The sequence below is a fragment of the Python bivittatus genome, unplaced genomic scaffold (genome assembly GCF_059951505.1).
Source record: "Python bivittatus isolate LINGU-HERP-01145 unplaced genomic scaffold, Pbiv_v1 ctg000480_np1212, whole genome shotgun sequence".
Classification (NCBI taxonomy): domain Eukaryota; kingdom Metazoa; phylum Chordata; class Lepidosauria; order Squamata; family Pythonidae; genus Python; species Python bivittatus.
In genome coordinates this window covers 10,635,800-10,651,909 of record NW_028277075.1, presented here as the reverse complement: position 1 = coordinate 10,651,909, position 16,110 = coordinate 10,635,800, and the positions used below count along the sequence as shown (strand labels likewise).

Here is a 16,110-nt window from a genome sequence, read left to right as displayed (position 1 = left end):
ATCCACTGCGGTAGTTACCACTGGTACTTTTTTTAAATGACAGCAATTCAAGTGATGCAATTGTTTTACTTTATTTTTGACTTCCTTGAGTTTACAGAGCTGTGCAGCCAAAACTCTTTTGAGGAAAATGATTATTTAAAAAATAAAACAATTTAAAATAATTCATATGGTCAGTTATAGCAAGGAAAAGATTCTCCAGAGTTTTTCAGGACTAGAAATTAATCACCTTGGCTAAGTTAGCACATTCTGAACCATAAACCAGCCAAACACTTTTTAGTCTATTATGTTGTATGAACCCAGGCCTAGTAAATTGTAAGTTGAATAGTTTAAGAGTTAACTGACACTGCTTTCCCTATTTTAAGTTTCATTTGCTTAGCATGTACTGTAAGTTAATTCATCTGGAATAAATACTAGACACCATAAAATCCTTATTTCAGCTATCAGCATGCATTAAAAGTAAGTACGTTTTTCATTCCTTATCTATCCTGTGAGTACGATTTAAATTACAAGGCTCTGTTAAACAACAAAATGAAAATGAACAATCTAACTCCTCTAGGGAAGATGACAAGAGATTCACAGAGTTGGGAGAAACTGAAAAATCAAGATCAGCTGCTTGGTGCAGGCTGTCAGGCACACTGCTATCCAACATCTGCTTAAAGACCTCCAGTGAACATTCCACTTTACGCTGGTAACCAGCATAAATAGGACATTTCCACCCAATCCTAATCTGAATCTACTTCTCTGTAATTTCAACTCATTGGTTCTGGTTCTGCCCTCTGGGATGACATAGAACAAGTCCACTCCCTCCTCTATATGACAACTTTTTAGATACCTGAAGATTGCTATCACGTCTACCCTCAGTCTTCTTTTCTGCAGATGAAATATACCCAGTTCCTTTAACTGTTCCTTGCTTACTACTACTAAAAAATTTAGAATGTAGGAAATACTGCTCAGCCAATGAAAGGTTCAGACAGCTTCCCTGAATGTTCAGAGTTTTGGACTACACAACCTCCAATCCATTACCTTGCCCATGCTGGCTGGGACTAATGGGAGTTGTAGTCCCATTACCTTGCCCATGCTGGCTGGAACTAATGGGTTGTAGTCCCAAACATTTGGTTACTAGGTTAGGGAAGACTGGGTTGAGCTGCTTCTGTGCATCACCTTCAAAACTGACATGGCTGAGACACATGCCTTTGGGCATCCCAACCCTCAATAATCTATATTTATTTGTTTAAAAACATATAAAGCACTTTACACAAAAGACAGCATACAGACCAATAGACAATACAATATTAAAGCAACAAACACTATTAGTATAACTGAGAGGCACATTCAACCAGCTACAAACAATGATTTCAAGTTACAATGGCTGGAGAAATAAAACATGTTAAGAATACCATGTTGATGTCAACTGTACATCCACAGTGCACCGCAGAAAAGGATTCCATCACAAAGAAGGCCCTGTCTTAGATGTATGATGTATCTCTTTAGGTATGAAAGAGAAAGGTCTCATCTGAAGATAATACACAAGTAGATAAACATAGGAGAAATCACTCCTTCAGGTATTTGAATCTGAAACTTTGATTGAGCTTGGTAGCAAATTGACAGCTGGTGTAATTGGTATTAATATAGCTGCACCTAGTATTTTAGATGACATTCGAGCAGCCAAATTACACATAAGCTGAAGACAATCCATTAACATATGGTACTCTGGTAAAGAGAGGTAGATAAATACTTAATTGTGGGCTACATCAATCTGAGATGAGAAGATTTTTGCTCATGCAGTGCAGGATTCAATTCTTCTTTTCTGGGTTCTTTGTGCATTTCCCAAATCTGTTCCAGATACTCTCTGATCTCCAAAGCACATTTATTTATTTATTTAATCACATTTGTATAGCTACCATCTCACATAGTTGCTCTGGGCAGAGTAATCAAGAATATATACAAACCATTATAACCACCAATTTAAAAATTAGAATAAAAAACAAAAACAGAATTTGGTGACTATGTGAGAAGCTATAGGATCAGATCAGAGGGAGAATCCATTTCATTACTATGTCCATTCCGTTGTGGAAGGACAGAACCAGATACAACTTTGTATAACCACAATAGCAGCATTCATTTTAATGAAAAAGTAAACATTTTGGCCTCTTTCTACAGGAGCAGAAGTTATTTATTTGTTCTGTGGCTTTGGCAGCCCTTTTTTAAACAAAAGTTACTCCAAAGCCTTATTTTATTTTATTTATATATATAGGCTTGTTATGCACATTTCTTTGCCTTGCCTAAAATGTTCCAGTTCTCATATAAATTCAGAAAAGAACAGCAATTAAATGAATTGTGTTATTTTCAGAGAAAAGGAAACAGGAACTAGAAGATGGAAGAAAGCAGTTACCTAAACAAGTAGCCTGCTAAAGGAAAAAAGGACTAAGGCTTGCTCTTTAGTCTTCAGAAAGAAGAATTTATAAGGTACTTTGGGTTAAGCTCAGGCATGAGAGACAATCCAATGCTTCTACCTCACAAGTTTTCACAAGTCCCTTTCATTTATGGCAAGCCACCCTTATGGACAACTATGCTGAGTGCCATGGAGCTACTCAAGAGTGCCACAGAGACATTTACATGCCCTCTCTTTCAGCAAATTTTGGGCAGCACTGCTTTTTCTATTATTTGCCGTCAGACTGTCAGGGGAGGGAATCTATAACCTTCACTTGGCACAACTTGTGGTGAGGCCTTTCTACTACCCAATCTGCTGATGCTTTAAGATACTGCTCCCCATACCCAGTTTGGAGCAACTGTTCAAAACTACCTTTCTGCCTTTGTCTGCTCACATCAAAATCAAATGGGAACAAAAATGACCAACAGGGAAATCCAAGAATATTCTGACTGCCTTGTATGATACAGGCTGAGAACAGAAGATCAAGAAGATAATATGGTAGACACTGGAAGATGACTGGCGGACAGATGAGATGACAGGAGCTGTAATGTCAATTCCGCTTCTTGTTATGTGATGTGGCTTCTACCTCCAGATACTGTAGCCCAATCAGCATCCCCAAGATGGAGAAACCTGAGAGATAGAAAATGAGTAAGAACAGAGAACATTAATGCAATAAAATCTCTTATATCTTAAAAAAGGCTAGTTGCATTTGGCTGTAGAAAACTCCAGGTTCAGTTTCCAGTATGACTCTAGAGAAATCATTATCACTCCACCTAACTAACTTCACAGGGTTGTTTGAGGCTGAAAATCCTGCTGTAAAACTTAGTGGGGGAAGTGTGGGGGAAAAAAACCGCTGGAAATAAACAAAATTCCAGGAACAGAAAATGATAAGCAGCTCAGTAATTACTTACTTGCCACCATTAGGGGTGCCAGGACACCAATCGTTGCAGCTGCTGTGCCATAAATAAACACCTCAGAGAGGAAGTGGCCCAGGGCAATGAAGAAGGTCAAAAGTGTGATGTTATAGAGGCTGTCAGAGAGTTCACAAAGAAAGGATTATTGTGTGCTACAGAGATGACACAAAGAGATCAGAGTCAGGAGAATCTGAAAGCAAATGAGTATGCTGTACCTTTGCATCTTTAGTCAGGCTTCTCTTGGAAACTAGAGAGATTACTGTACCCACTGTTGCTCGAAGGCACTTCTAGCATGTTGAATTAGTGCCCCTGCCATCCATAAGCACCACAGATAGTGTGCTGGTCTCTAGACAGATGAATAGGTTCAGCATAGCCTGAACTGAAAAGGGTACTAAAAACTTGTAAATGTTTGGAATTGCTTGGTCAAAGCAGGATAGATCTTAAAATGTGACATTTTGGCAGATAAAATTGTAGAGCGGTGCTCTATTACATCTTGTCTCTCTTGACTTCTAGAAACAAAGATTGTGCCTTATTACAGAATGCCAAGCCCCTTGCCTTCCTACTGCTGTAGCCAACTAAATAATAATAAAAAAAACCCACAACCACACTCTTTTACATGTATCCTTTTAGAAAACACTACAACTGATGGAAAATAGTTAATGTAATCAATATGCAGTATAGAACTATCAGTGGAAGAATATTAGTGGAAGAGGGAAATTACCCCTTACTGGATTAGATACCAGAATGTTAACCTTTGAACTTTTGATTTCAGAGTTCTAACCGGACACAAACTAGGGACCAATGCTATTAATCCTACACAAGTAGTCTACTAAGCAGTTCTTTCTTTATGCCTATTTTACTCTGTACAAGCACAAGCATATTGAGAAAATAACATTCCCCAAATACATAAAGAAGTTGAAAAAGAGTTCTGGATGACCAACCGCACTATGTCTGTAAGGAATAGAAAGTTTAATAAAGAGGGTTGGTAAGGAATTGTGCCTTTTACTATTTATTTTTAGTACTTATTTTACTTACGTCTTGTTGCGGATATCAATGGCACAGTAGCAGCGGACCACAGAAGATAACAAGGTCCAAATGCCGAAGGTTCGAGCTTGGAGACCATTTACTGAATAGAGAAAATAGAGAATTACAGCAACTTGTTTATGTATACATTTTCAAACAGAATTTAGCAATATACATAGGAGCCTGCAATACTCAATGGGTTTGGAAATTATTCTAAGGATCAAGGTTTTTCAATCTTGAAATGGAGCAGGGTAGAGAACGGATTGATATGGAAAATAAACTGCCTCCTGTCTGTGCCTGAAGCATTTGTTACAGTCTAACCTTTCTAAGGAAGGAGCAAGAGTAACTAAACCCATGCAATACATTTCTGGATAAAAGGAGACTAAACAATATTTAAGGCAAAAAAGTCATTTTAAGATTTGAATAAAAATTTCTTTGCAATATAGACAAAGTACAGATTCCATTTTTAGATTCCAGTGGCATCCAAGTGCAAACATGACACTTTACAAATCTTACCGAGGCTTGGCTTGCCTGTGTAGAGTTTCTCAGAAAGGAAACTGTGGTCTCTAAAGCTCTGCACTGTGTTCCCCACGGCAATAATGGACACCATAACCAGCCAGCTACGAAGTACGTTCAGGAACCGGCTCATCTTGGAAGCAGCAAGACACAATCTGCTCATGTGAGCAAATACAGAATCAAGAGTTTAAAATACCTCTCCTGCCTTAGTAAGCATGACTACAAAGTCTATGTCGCTCATGCTTTGCAGCATTTCCTCTTAAGGTGTATATAATTTCATGGAGCAGCCTGGCCAGGCCATTTAGCTGCAAATGAGAAGATGGGAGCTCCTCCATATTGCAGATATGAAACTATTTGGACTAACAATGGAAAACTATTTTAAGAGTGGCAGTAAAGTAGTATTTTTCAGTGTGCTTGAGGGAATAGTTAGCCCAAAGAGAGGACGGAGGAAAATCTGTTGTAAATGCAGTTTTTTTTTCAAGCAAAGCAAGTTTAGAAAAATAGGAAGACAGATTTCCCAGTAAATACATATAGCAGGCTTCTTCCTTCTAGTCCTTCCAGATGTAATGGGACTAAAGCTTCTAGAATTCCTAATCAGCATCTTATTGGCTAGTATTTCTGAGTTATAGTTCTATTGGATCTAGAGAACACCAGGTGGTAAGAACTAGTTGGTTAGGATTAAATTGAATCAATCATCTTGCATTAACTCCCATATTCTTTATACAGAAAAGGCAGCTAGTTGCTTACAAAACAAAAGAGCAACTCTTCTATAAACAGATTTAGCAACTGTACTGTCTAAGTAACTCCTCAACAAGGAGAGAGAGCTCGATTCTTTGTTCCCTTTCTCCCTTCCCTTATATAAAAGCATTCTCCACTCAGGATTCTATCTTGCCTACGGACCACTATCGAATGATGTGGAGAGCTGGAGGTCTGCACGTTCAGCCCCCATCCATCCGACTAGGGGAGTGAGCCCACAAGCACGCTGCTCTGCCTGCCCCCTGAAGCAGAGACCAACCTTACTGCATCGATCAGTCAGAAAAGCAACAACCGTAAGAAGCTTCCGTCGCCCTCCGCTTCTGAAAAATGCCCCGAGCAGGAAGGGGCGGAACAGCACATCCTGGCCTGATCATTTGGTCAGGAGACTACAGTATCAGCCTTAACTGAGCTTATGGCTCCTCACGTTTTGGCCTTGAATAAGTTCGTTCTTCTCTTCCTATGTAATTTTCGATGGTATGTTAAACGGTGGGCCTCTTTCTCGTTTTGTGTGACGAAGGACTGGAAATGGAATCCTTCGTCACACAAATGGAATGGATTGCAAATGGATGAAGCAGTGATAACTACATAGAATTTTAGGAATGCTCTCCGAATGTCTCCTTGCTCCCCGCGATTTTTACAGTGCTAGCCATCTTGCCCTGCCACCTAATTCCTACCATGCACGTCGCACCCCTTTGTTATCCACATGCAAACCCCATCACCAACGGACATCCAGATCTTACTTCGCCCCACCTGATTTTCAGGCGTAGCAGGTTTGCAGCTCACTTCCCACTTAAGGAGCAGTAGCCCCGCCCCTTCTTAGTTTGCGTAATGATTGGTCCGCTGTCAGGCGTCGATTTTTCCTGGTTGGTCTCTGTGTCCTTCTCTAAACCGTCACATGGATGGTATAGCAGCTGTACCTATCAAATGCGCTGAATCCTTCTGAGGCATTATGACGTAGAATTCGAAGATGTGGGTGGAGGAACCTAGAGCATCTCTCTGGCTTCCCTTTTTTAAAAAGGGAATCTTGATGACGCCGTTTTAGAAGAGGCGAAAGAAGACGCACGGAAACATTGTGCGCATGCGTATGGAAAAGGGCACCGGCGGGAGCCGAGAATTGGCGCTTGCGCAAATGTGTCTCCAGTAAGGGAGGAGACGGTTGTCTGTTGGTTGTTGTAGTAACAGGAGAAGCGCCGGGAAGAGGAATCGTGACTGCCGGGCCCCAAAGGAGATGAAGCAGCAGGTATGGCGCTGAGCGGAGTTTAGGAACAATGGCTTTGCTGCATGCATGAAGCTTGCTTGGACAAGAAGTTGAGCCTCGCAGGTGGAAGGTAGCGTTTCTTCCATGGTCAGAGGTGACCGGCATCCACGGGATGGAGGAGGCTGTCGTAAAAGCGGCGGGGAGGGGGGCATCCGCGGACCGGCCGCAAAGTTGGCGGAATTCAAACACTGCTTTCCAAATGCCCCCTGCGGGGATGAAACCAGGTCCCGGAGCTGCTTTCCGGCACAATTCCCGATCCCTTCTTCCTCAAGACCCTCGGAGTGCGATTCCCATGAAAGGGGAAAAGCGAGTCCTCCGGCAGAGACTGGCGACTCTTCCCGCTGAGAGGCAGTGCCGTCCTCCAGCGCAGTCCCAGCCCCTCCGTGTCTCGCTTGAGTTTCTTTGCCAGAGTTCTGCAAGAAAAGTTTTGATTTGCGAACCGACTTTATGCAGTGATGCTTGAACGAGAGAAGTGTTTGCAGGTAGCTGTTGAACCCTCAGAAAAAGTAACCCCAGGAGTCACAGTAAGGGAAGACAGTGTGCAAAACATGGTACTGTAGTTGAATATCATTGAACTAGACTTTTGATATTGGGAGTTTTGAGGTATGGGGACCTGCCTAATGCACAGACGATTGATGGAGCCCAGCAAAGGCTTTTAAGATCCCTTAGCAATAACGCTTTCTGATACTGTACTCTTTAGACTCGTGTTTACATAATCCTATTTCATGCAGTGGGTCAAGTGCATGAGTTATTATATGCTTTTGATCTATGGGTATATTTGATTGTCATATTATGGCTGGATGATATATTTGAATCAAATTAGCTAAGAGGGTGGCAGGCTTAATTCACCATTCAGTGCCAAATATAAAGTGAGATGTTATATTCTTATGCAGCAAGAAAGTGGATGGGAAGAGAATGTGGAATCTTTTCTCTATCTTTTTCTCTGCTGGTTCTCCCACTTGCGTTTCCTCTCAACTGCTTTGCTCCTAACAAGAATCCTAGAAGAATGGTTGGGGGAAGGAAGTTGATTGACTCTTACTATTCACTACTTCCCTACACCATTCCTGATCTAATTATTAAAATAATACATTGATGACTTATGGTTGAATTAAAATCCAGAATACAGTGTCTGGAAACTGTATGTGGCATTCTAAAAGAAGCTTGGTTATCGTATATCTCCAGTTTACTCTGATGAACTGAATTTTCATTTTCTTCATAGAATAGAGCACTGGTTAGATTTTCTGATTCTACAGCGAAAATATTAAGGGTTCATTGTTTCTGGGCTGTGTGAAAACATACACAGGACATGCCAGTTGGAATGGCTCGGGACTTGGAAGAAACGGGCTCATCTTCAGAGGAAGAGGAAGAAATGGAAGGGCCAGAGTAAGTTAAAACATATAATAATTGCATATTATGTAAAAGTTACCATGGAAATTTGGAAGCGTAAGTCTAGTGTTCTTTAAAAATGGACCATGAAGGCCTGAAGGACTAATTTCTGTTACAAATATGGAATGGTAGATGAGTTATAAGTGTGAGTGTTAAGTGTGTAGCTTCATGTCTGATGATCCTTATTCTGCTGTGGGCATTCAGTCAAAATTAGTGAGGATTGACTGGATCCTTAGGATGAGGGTTTGCACATAAGGCATGTTCCTAGTTACCCTAGGTAACCATATGCCTTTAATGATCTTTGTAGAGTAAGCACTAAGATCTGCAGGTAGTTTTAAGTGTGTTGAATCAAACACATATACAGGGCTCCTGATCTCTGGAAAGTTGATAAATGCACATTTGAGCAAGTTGCACTTATTTTGCAGACTTCAGCCCCAATCTGAAGACCCATAGAGGAGCTAGACACTTGAAGATTTTAGGGGCAAGATTTGTGTGCATACTGTTGATCTCACTGCATTTTTATCACATGTGTGCAGGCTACTTTTCCTTGTAATTCTTGTAATTCTGGAAGTAGGAAGATGAGTTACAAGGGAATGTAAATGTGACCATTATGTAAATTTATGAAGCTGTCTTTGATCACATTACCCATTCATCTAGGTCAGAATTTAGATTCTTCATGATCTCAAGCAGAGGTCTTTCATATCATCCATTTGATCCTTTAGGTGGGAATTAAGCCTGGTGCCTTTTATGTGCAAAACATACATTCTGTTGTTTGAATTGTGGTCCCTGTTGAAAAGTTGTCCTTTCCTATCTCTGAAGGTTGCTTCTTATCTTACTTTCATATTGAGTCTTTATTTACAATGAGTCTACTTCTTGTTCTCCTTCAGGAAGCTATGATTATAAGCCTAAGTTTACTAATAAGACTTGGTTTACCAGATTCTTCTTTTTTTAAAATTTTCATCAGTTCTCTCCTACCTATTACTTTGTCTTGCCATAGAAAATTGGCAATATGTCCTTCATTTATTCTGTAGTTTGACCAAGGTAGGAATCAGTATGAAAACTTTTACAATTTTATATTCAAATTGGAGAACAAATGAGATAATACAGATAATAGAAGGGGCTCTTTAGGGCATTGGGTTTAATCCTCTACTCAATACAGGAATCCAAATTAAAGCATCCCTGACAGATGGCAGTTTTCTCCTCACTTGAACATCTTCAGTGAAGGGGAGACTGTTGCTTCTTTGGATAACTACTTCTACTGTTGAACTACTCTGTTATAAAACTCTTGAACTTCTGAATGACGTATTTCAAGGTATTTAAAATACACCCTTTCACAGTCTTCTCTTCTCAAGGTTAACCTTCAATCTCTCTTCATAGGATTTACTTTCTAGTCCACTAATCAACTTGATCTGGTTTCTCTGAGTCCTTAAGATGTAATGCCCAGAACTGGTTACCATACTTGAAAGGTAGTCTAGCCAACATAGAATAAAATTAATTATTTTTTCCTGCAGTTTGGAAACTGAACTCTTGATGCAGCCTAAAATTGCATTTGCCTTGTTTGCAGCTACATCATATGAAAAACAATAAATTCCACTATAAAAATATATTATTAAATACTTGAAGGCATTATTAATTTTAAAAACTTAAAATGCACAGCTAGAGAATGTTACAGGCCAGTTGGAAATGAAAACAATGTGTTTTCAAAGTCGTCTTAAAGGCCATGGCATTCCTCTGTATCCCATTGGGGAGTGAGCAAACAACTTGCTAATCAGAATGTCATGATTTCATCTTTGCTGAGATCAAGATATATTGCATCTGTACAATTCTTACTGAAGTTATCCAATAAAAAAAAAAGAGATAATGTTAGTGTGGCAAGACTAGAACTTGACAAATCCACACTGACCTCTGGTGATTTTTGCATTGTTTTCAAGGTCTTACAGATAAATTGCTTTAGGATTTGTTCTAGAATCTTTTGGGGCATCAATGCTATACTGACTCATTGGTAATTTCTTGAATTCTCTTTATTCTTCTTTTTGAATATAAGGACAACAGTTCTCCTCCTCCAGTTGTTTGGTACAGTGTTATATTGGATTCTTAAAAACAATACGTAAAAGCTCAGCAAAACTATCAGCACATTTCTTCTGTATCCTAGGATGGAATTCAACTAGCTCTGGAAATTTAAGCTTACTCAAAGAGGTATTCTCTGACTATGTTTCTATTAGTCTCAAGCTTCAGTCCTACTTATTCATCCTGCTCTTCATAATTACCTAGTGGGACACTACCATCTTATTGGAGAAAACTGAGCCAAAATGAGAGTTACATAATTCTGTCTTTTCTTGGTTACCCTTTAACATTTTCCATCTTTACTGAGCAATAGCTGTATTTTGGTTTTTTCTGCCTATTATTTTGAACTTACATATCTGAAAGGAAGTTCTTTTTGTTTTTGATGCCAACCTCCTTTTGCAACCTCAGTTCATTTTATCTTTTCTGATATCATTTCTGTAGCTGAGAACTATATGTATTCTGCCTTGATAACCTGACCCTTTTTTTATTGCTTATGTGTGACTTTTTCTGTCAAATCTTTGCTAAGCTTTACGTACAGTCCTCTTGACTTCTTTTGCTGTCTTCCTGTTTTTTTTCTTCAATGAAATTGTTAACAATCTTTTATCTCAGTTTCTGGGGAAGTTCACTTGAATTAGTAAGCATAGATCAGTGGATATTGCTGCTTTTTCATAAACTATGATATTTGTGGATAAGCTGCAACCATGATACCCATTATCTGGTATCATACAAACCCAGAAAAGAGTAAATAAGAACATATCTTGGTCTATTTATTTTCAGGTTGTGTATTAACCTAAGTTTAAAGCCTACTGTTTGTAGATTTTCTCCCTTTCATGTTAGTAGATAGACACTCTCAATACTTCATATATGGATACCATAGCCCTTCTTTCTATGATCCCAGTTGGTCTAAAGTGGACATTCTGAGCTCTTACACCTTATTGCTCAGAGACATTATTTATTCATTATTGAAAGACTAAGATCTTGGCCTTTGTTGTGACGCTACTTAAACACAAAAGGTAAAGTCCTACTGAAGACATTAGGCTCTTTGAATAACTGGATGTCTTTTTTATCATGGAAAATTAAAGTTAAAAAGATGCAGCAGGAAGTGCTCAAAGGAGTACAGCTGCAACTTTCCCTTTTTCTGCTCTAATGGCAGTCAGTATAACCCTTCTTCATTAAAAGTGTTCAAGATATAATAAAGATTGACCTGCTATATGATTCCCAGGAATGTGCCTGCAGACATTTGTTCTGCTTGAAGTAGTTCCATCCAAATTTTTCAGAACTTTCTTTACAGTTCCTTGTGGATCTAATGCAATATAAGCTCCAGATTTGATGTATTTATTTAATATTTGGCTTAATACTTTTTTTCCAGCTGGTCTGGCTTCTTTGCTGGACCATTTCTGATCTGTTTGAAAGATATTATTTTATAAAGCAGAAATGTGTTTGGGAACCATACTCATATCCTTCTTTGTATTCCAATTTCCTTACCTTTGGGGACCTTAGAATGAGTTTTGCATTTTCATGTTATCTTTTAAAGATTTTAGCCCTTGATCAGCAAAGAGTTCACAGTAGCCCATTTTAATGTTCTGTGATCAGGATTGCTTGAAGGCAGATTGAAAAATATTATGTGTTCACAGATCATACGTGCCCTTTTGGATCAGGCAAGGTAAAGATACTGAGAAATGTTTTTTTGCATCATTCATAATAAAGCAATATCCATTCTATTGATGTTTTAGTAAATATACGAAACAGGTTCAGTAAATTCTGCGTATCATTTTTGTCAGACTGGATTGTAGCAGTTCCTGAAGAAATGGACAAGTTTTGTGCCGTAGCTTGCCAACAAGTTATGAGTTCTTTTGTTTAGCTTGTTAGTAAATTTTTATTCTGTATCAGTTGATACAGATATTCTGTATCAGATATTTATATTGTCTATATTCTGTAAATTTCTTATTTTGTTTTATATTTTGTATTGACTAATGTAATAATAAAATTGGTCTATATTTAGTTGATATTGAGCATGGTTCTGTTGCAACTCTGATTTCTCAGAATCAAACCTGCTCAGGGCCTCACCCTAACCCTCCTTTGGATCAGGGTATAGTATTACAACATTTAATTGATAATTATACTACCAAACCTCATTTTTCATTATATGCTGTGTTCATCAATTTTAAATTCATGTTTGATTCAGTTTCAAGAGAAGAGCCATGGAATAAAGTTAAAAGCTCTTCTACTGACATATGAAAATTACTTCTGCTCTCTAGGCTAAGTCAGGTGTATTGTTTTAGGTCATAAATGACAAAAGAAATCCCTGTGAGGGTAGGTGGCTAGGGTTGTATATTGGCCCCTCCACTTTTCTACTGTTATATAGACTCACTAGTGTCGTCCCCAAGACTTGCAAATAGACATGTATTGGTGCTACTGTAGGCCAACTACGCAGTATTACTGTCCCTGATGCCAGTATGCATGAGAAGAGCTTTGTGCTCCCTTGCCTTGTAAAGAGGAAGCCTTGGAGATTAAGTACTGTAAGATTAAGATCCTTATGCTCTCCAAATGCTCCAAGGTAAATGCAAAGCATTGTGTGCAAATATGTTACTGCAGTATTGCCTGTGATATGTGATGTTTCAAGAAAAGGTGGGTTTAGATGTGTAGTCACATGCACAAAAATGCTATAACATCTTTGAATGGGCTGAGAGAATTTTTTAGCAGAGTATCCTATATTGAAAATACATAATGAAGTTTAAGCAGCTTGCTTCATGTATATTAATTTATATATCATATATATGACTCTGGGAGATGTTAAAATATTGTTAAACTGCATGTAGCCATAATGTACATATTTACATGTTGTTTTTAAAGTAATCATACCCTTAAACATAAATATATAAATATAAATATTTTATATTTTGATTTATTGATAAAATTACTGACATCAATAAATGTTCAAATTCTTAGCTCCTTATTTAACATCTATCTGAATTTTCACTATGTTATGTTATATTTTATGACAATCAGGTGTTATGATTTTTTTCTCTAGTCGTATATTTAATAATTTCCTTTCCCTCTATAACATTATAGTTTGGTTTGATACCAACGTTTGGGAGCACTCTGGAGGCCCAATCCAAGCATTTTAGGAGCTGTAAGACACTTGTGTCATAAATAATAATAAACTAAGCTGTTATTTTCAGGAATGATTGATTACCTGTAAGCTTATGTATTGACTTACATATAAAATACTTTTCCTTCTTTAAGATCTAGAACACTTATTTGCCCTGATACTGATACAAGGTTCAGTTACAATTATTGCCTTATTAGTGTTCTATGATTCTACTATGGCAGTTTTACAGTTGTCTCATTTCAACCACCTTATCATGCCTTGTTCTAAGCGGGCCCTCAGCCTCTTATGTAGGAAAATTGGGGCTTACTTCCCAATGAAATAAAAGTAAGAGATACGTCATTTTTTTAAAAAAATGGGTACTTATAGGATTTGTTTGTTTGGCACTCATGCCTTAGTCACTTCCCATTTGGATTACTGCAATGAGCTTTACATGGGGTGCCCCTGAAGACCACTCAGAAGTTACAACTGGTCCAGAATTCAACGGCGTGCACAGTATTGGGTGTTCCTAGGTTCACCCACATTACACCTTTATTGCATGAGCAGCACTGGCTCCCAGTTTCCTTCTGGTGAAATTCAAGGTGCTGGTTATCACCTTTAATGCCCTACATGTCAGAGGACCTGGTTATTTGCGGGACCACCTCTCCCTAAGAATATCTGCCTGTCCTACCAGATCAGATAGGGTAGGCATGCTCCAGATCTCTTCCCTGAAATCCTACCATCTATTGGGACCTTGGAAACGTGCTTTTTCTTGTCTGCCCCTACATCTTTTCATCTTTTCCCCCCTGCCCCATTTGACAGGCCCTCACTCGTTTAGCCTTTTGGAAGGCCAACAAGACCTGGCTTTTTACCCAGGCGCTGGGATAGGATAGGATAGAATAGATAGAATGGAAAGAGGGTAATTGGAGCTTGCTGTGGGTAGGTTTTTGTTTTTGTTTTTGTTTGATCGTTTTATTGTTTTATGGTTATGTTTTATAGTTACTGGGTTTTATTGCTGTTGTGAGCCACCCAGAATTGTTTAAGATAGGTGGCCATACAAATCTTTTAAATAAATAAATAAATTTTGGAAGGATAGTGTTATTTATATGATATTTGCAGATATATGGTAGAACTAAGCTGTGGCTCTGAAATAATTGTATTCTACCCTGGCCCTTAAATGTTTTTTGAAACATCTATATAAACACTTGTATCTCTGTTATTCAGGTCCCCCTTTATACTTTTTTTCTGCCCCATTTCTGAAGGGAGTACTAGGTTGCATATATTTTTGCATAAATAGAAACTTAGGATTGCACACACTGTATTGTCCTGAATCATGCATTGCTTTTGGCCCGGGGTTGTGGAGAGGTGAAGATAAGGTGAGGGAAGCTTGTTTCTATCTCTTAAATATCTTGTAGGCTTGTTCTGGTAATAGGATAACTGTGGAAGATGCTGGATAAAAATGAATTCCATATTTTTGCACATTTGAGCTTCAAGTATGTTCATGTAACAAAGGAAATAACTAGTAGTTTATAAGATAGAATTTTCCTTAGCTCTCTTCTGCCTCTGCTTCTGTGCATATTGTGAATCTTCAACAAGCAATCCACCAACTTTCCAGACTCGGTCTTAGATGGGTGGAAGATAAGAGGAGGATGAATCTCTTCCTCTGGAGCAGCAGTTTTAGCTAATGTAGTGGTACATGACTTACAGCACCTCTGGTGCAGCCACCAGAGATCTCCAAAAGTTACTATCAAATTGTAGTTTTCAGTTTTTGATATTAAGAGAAAAAATGTCAAGTACACATAGAGAGTAGGTAATATATAAATTAAATTAAAATTATATAACTATAAATGAAATGAAATTTAACTGTGTCTTGGCCCCATACTTTATTTTATGCTGTATATCCCCATTCAAGTGAAATGTTGTGTATCTTTCACTTAATGAAAACCAATATGCAAAAATATATATGTTACAAAGACAGATTAGTTGATATATATGAATGTCCTTTTATACTATTCCACTTTTTTCATTGCTTTCTTTTCCATTACTTTGGCTTAAATGATTTTTTTGCTACATGCTGTCTGGGCAAATGCCAGCATTTCTGCATTGGGGTGAGGCTTAACAGTAGCCCAGCAACATGATGCTTGCTGAGGCGTTGCTGTAGTATAGGTTGCCACAATACATTCAGAGATTCTGTCCTGATTTACAAAGAATTACGTGAAGAAAATGTAAGTGTCTGTCTTTTACCATTACTCTAATGCTATGTTAAAAAAACTAAAACTAAAACTATCTTTCCCAGACAAGAATTCTTAGTGTCTTGGATCAAGTAAAAGAAATTTCTTAAAATAAATCTCGGTAATTAAAAATAGTGCCTGAAATGAGCTTGTGCACATATAATTAGCTTAATTATTTCTTATCTGTTAAAAATGTTTTGTTGTTTTAGGGAGCACCCGTGTATCATGTGGACAGGTGGATTCAGGAGGATTCCAATCATGGTGTTTCATGCTGAAGCTATTCTAACCAAGGACAGTTACATCCGCTTGATTGGAGGTAAATCTAGTTTTTCTCAAGTACCTACATTGCCTAGAGTAGGCAAAATGAAATTATTGAAGGACGGGTTTTACCTGGCATACTAATAATCTGTTTCTTTGTTTTACAAAGAGTTTTTTGATATATT

At 38.2% G+C, this 16,110-nt stretch overlaps 2 protein-coding genes across 16 annotated transcripts in view; one reads left to right on the top strand and one right to left on the bottom strand.

The window, feature by feature from the left end:
- Positions 1-102: 102 nt before the first annotated feature.
- On the bottom strand, positions 103-6,529 carry ERG28 (ergosterol biosynthesis 28 homolog). Of its 4 annotated transcripts, none has more exons than XM_007436486.4 (5): positions 6,391-6,529; positions 4,885-5,039; positions 4,381-4,471; positions 3,343-3,461; positions 103-3,061 (listed from the first exon to the last, which is right to left on the bottom strand). In XM_007436486.4, the coding sequence occupies exons 2-5, from the start codon at positions 5,015-5,017 to the stop codon at positions 2,982-2,984; spliced, it is 423 nt and encodes a 140-aa protein (XP_007436548.1). In that variant the 5' UTR covers positions 5,018-5,039; positions 6,391-6,529; the 3' UTR covers positions 103-2,981. The 4 variants fall into 4 exon arrangements, with proteins under 4 accessions (XP_007436548.1, XP_025027832.1, XP_007436547.1 ...); XM_025172064.2 differs by having other exon boundaries at positions 6,381-6,514; XM_007436485.4 differs by having other exon boundaries at positions 6,315-6,417.
- Positions 6,530-6,705: 176 nt separating this feature from the next.
- TTLL5 (tubulin tyrosine ligase like 5) overlaps positions 6,706-16,110 on the top strand; it is a 158,608-nt gene continuing 149,203 nt past the window's right edge. For 10 of the 12 annotated variants that reach the window (XR_015796951.1, XM_088145302.1, XM_088145307.1 and 7 more), the window contains exons 1-3: positions 6,706-6,880; positions 8,202-8,281; positions 15,877-15,983. Coding sequence is in view for 11 of the 12 variants with exons in the window: in XM_088145302.1 (XP_088001428.1) it covers positions 6,869-6,880; positions 8,202-8,281; positions 15,877-15,983 (199 nt within the window). In the remaining variant the exon portion in view is untranslated. Of the gene's footprint in view, positions 6,881-8,117; positions 8,282-15,876; positions 15,984-16,110 lie in introns of all 12 variants that reach the window. The other 2 variants (XM_088145301.1, XM_088145304.1) reach the window with 2 other exon arrangements.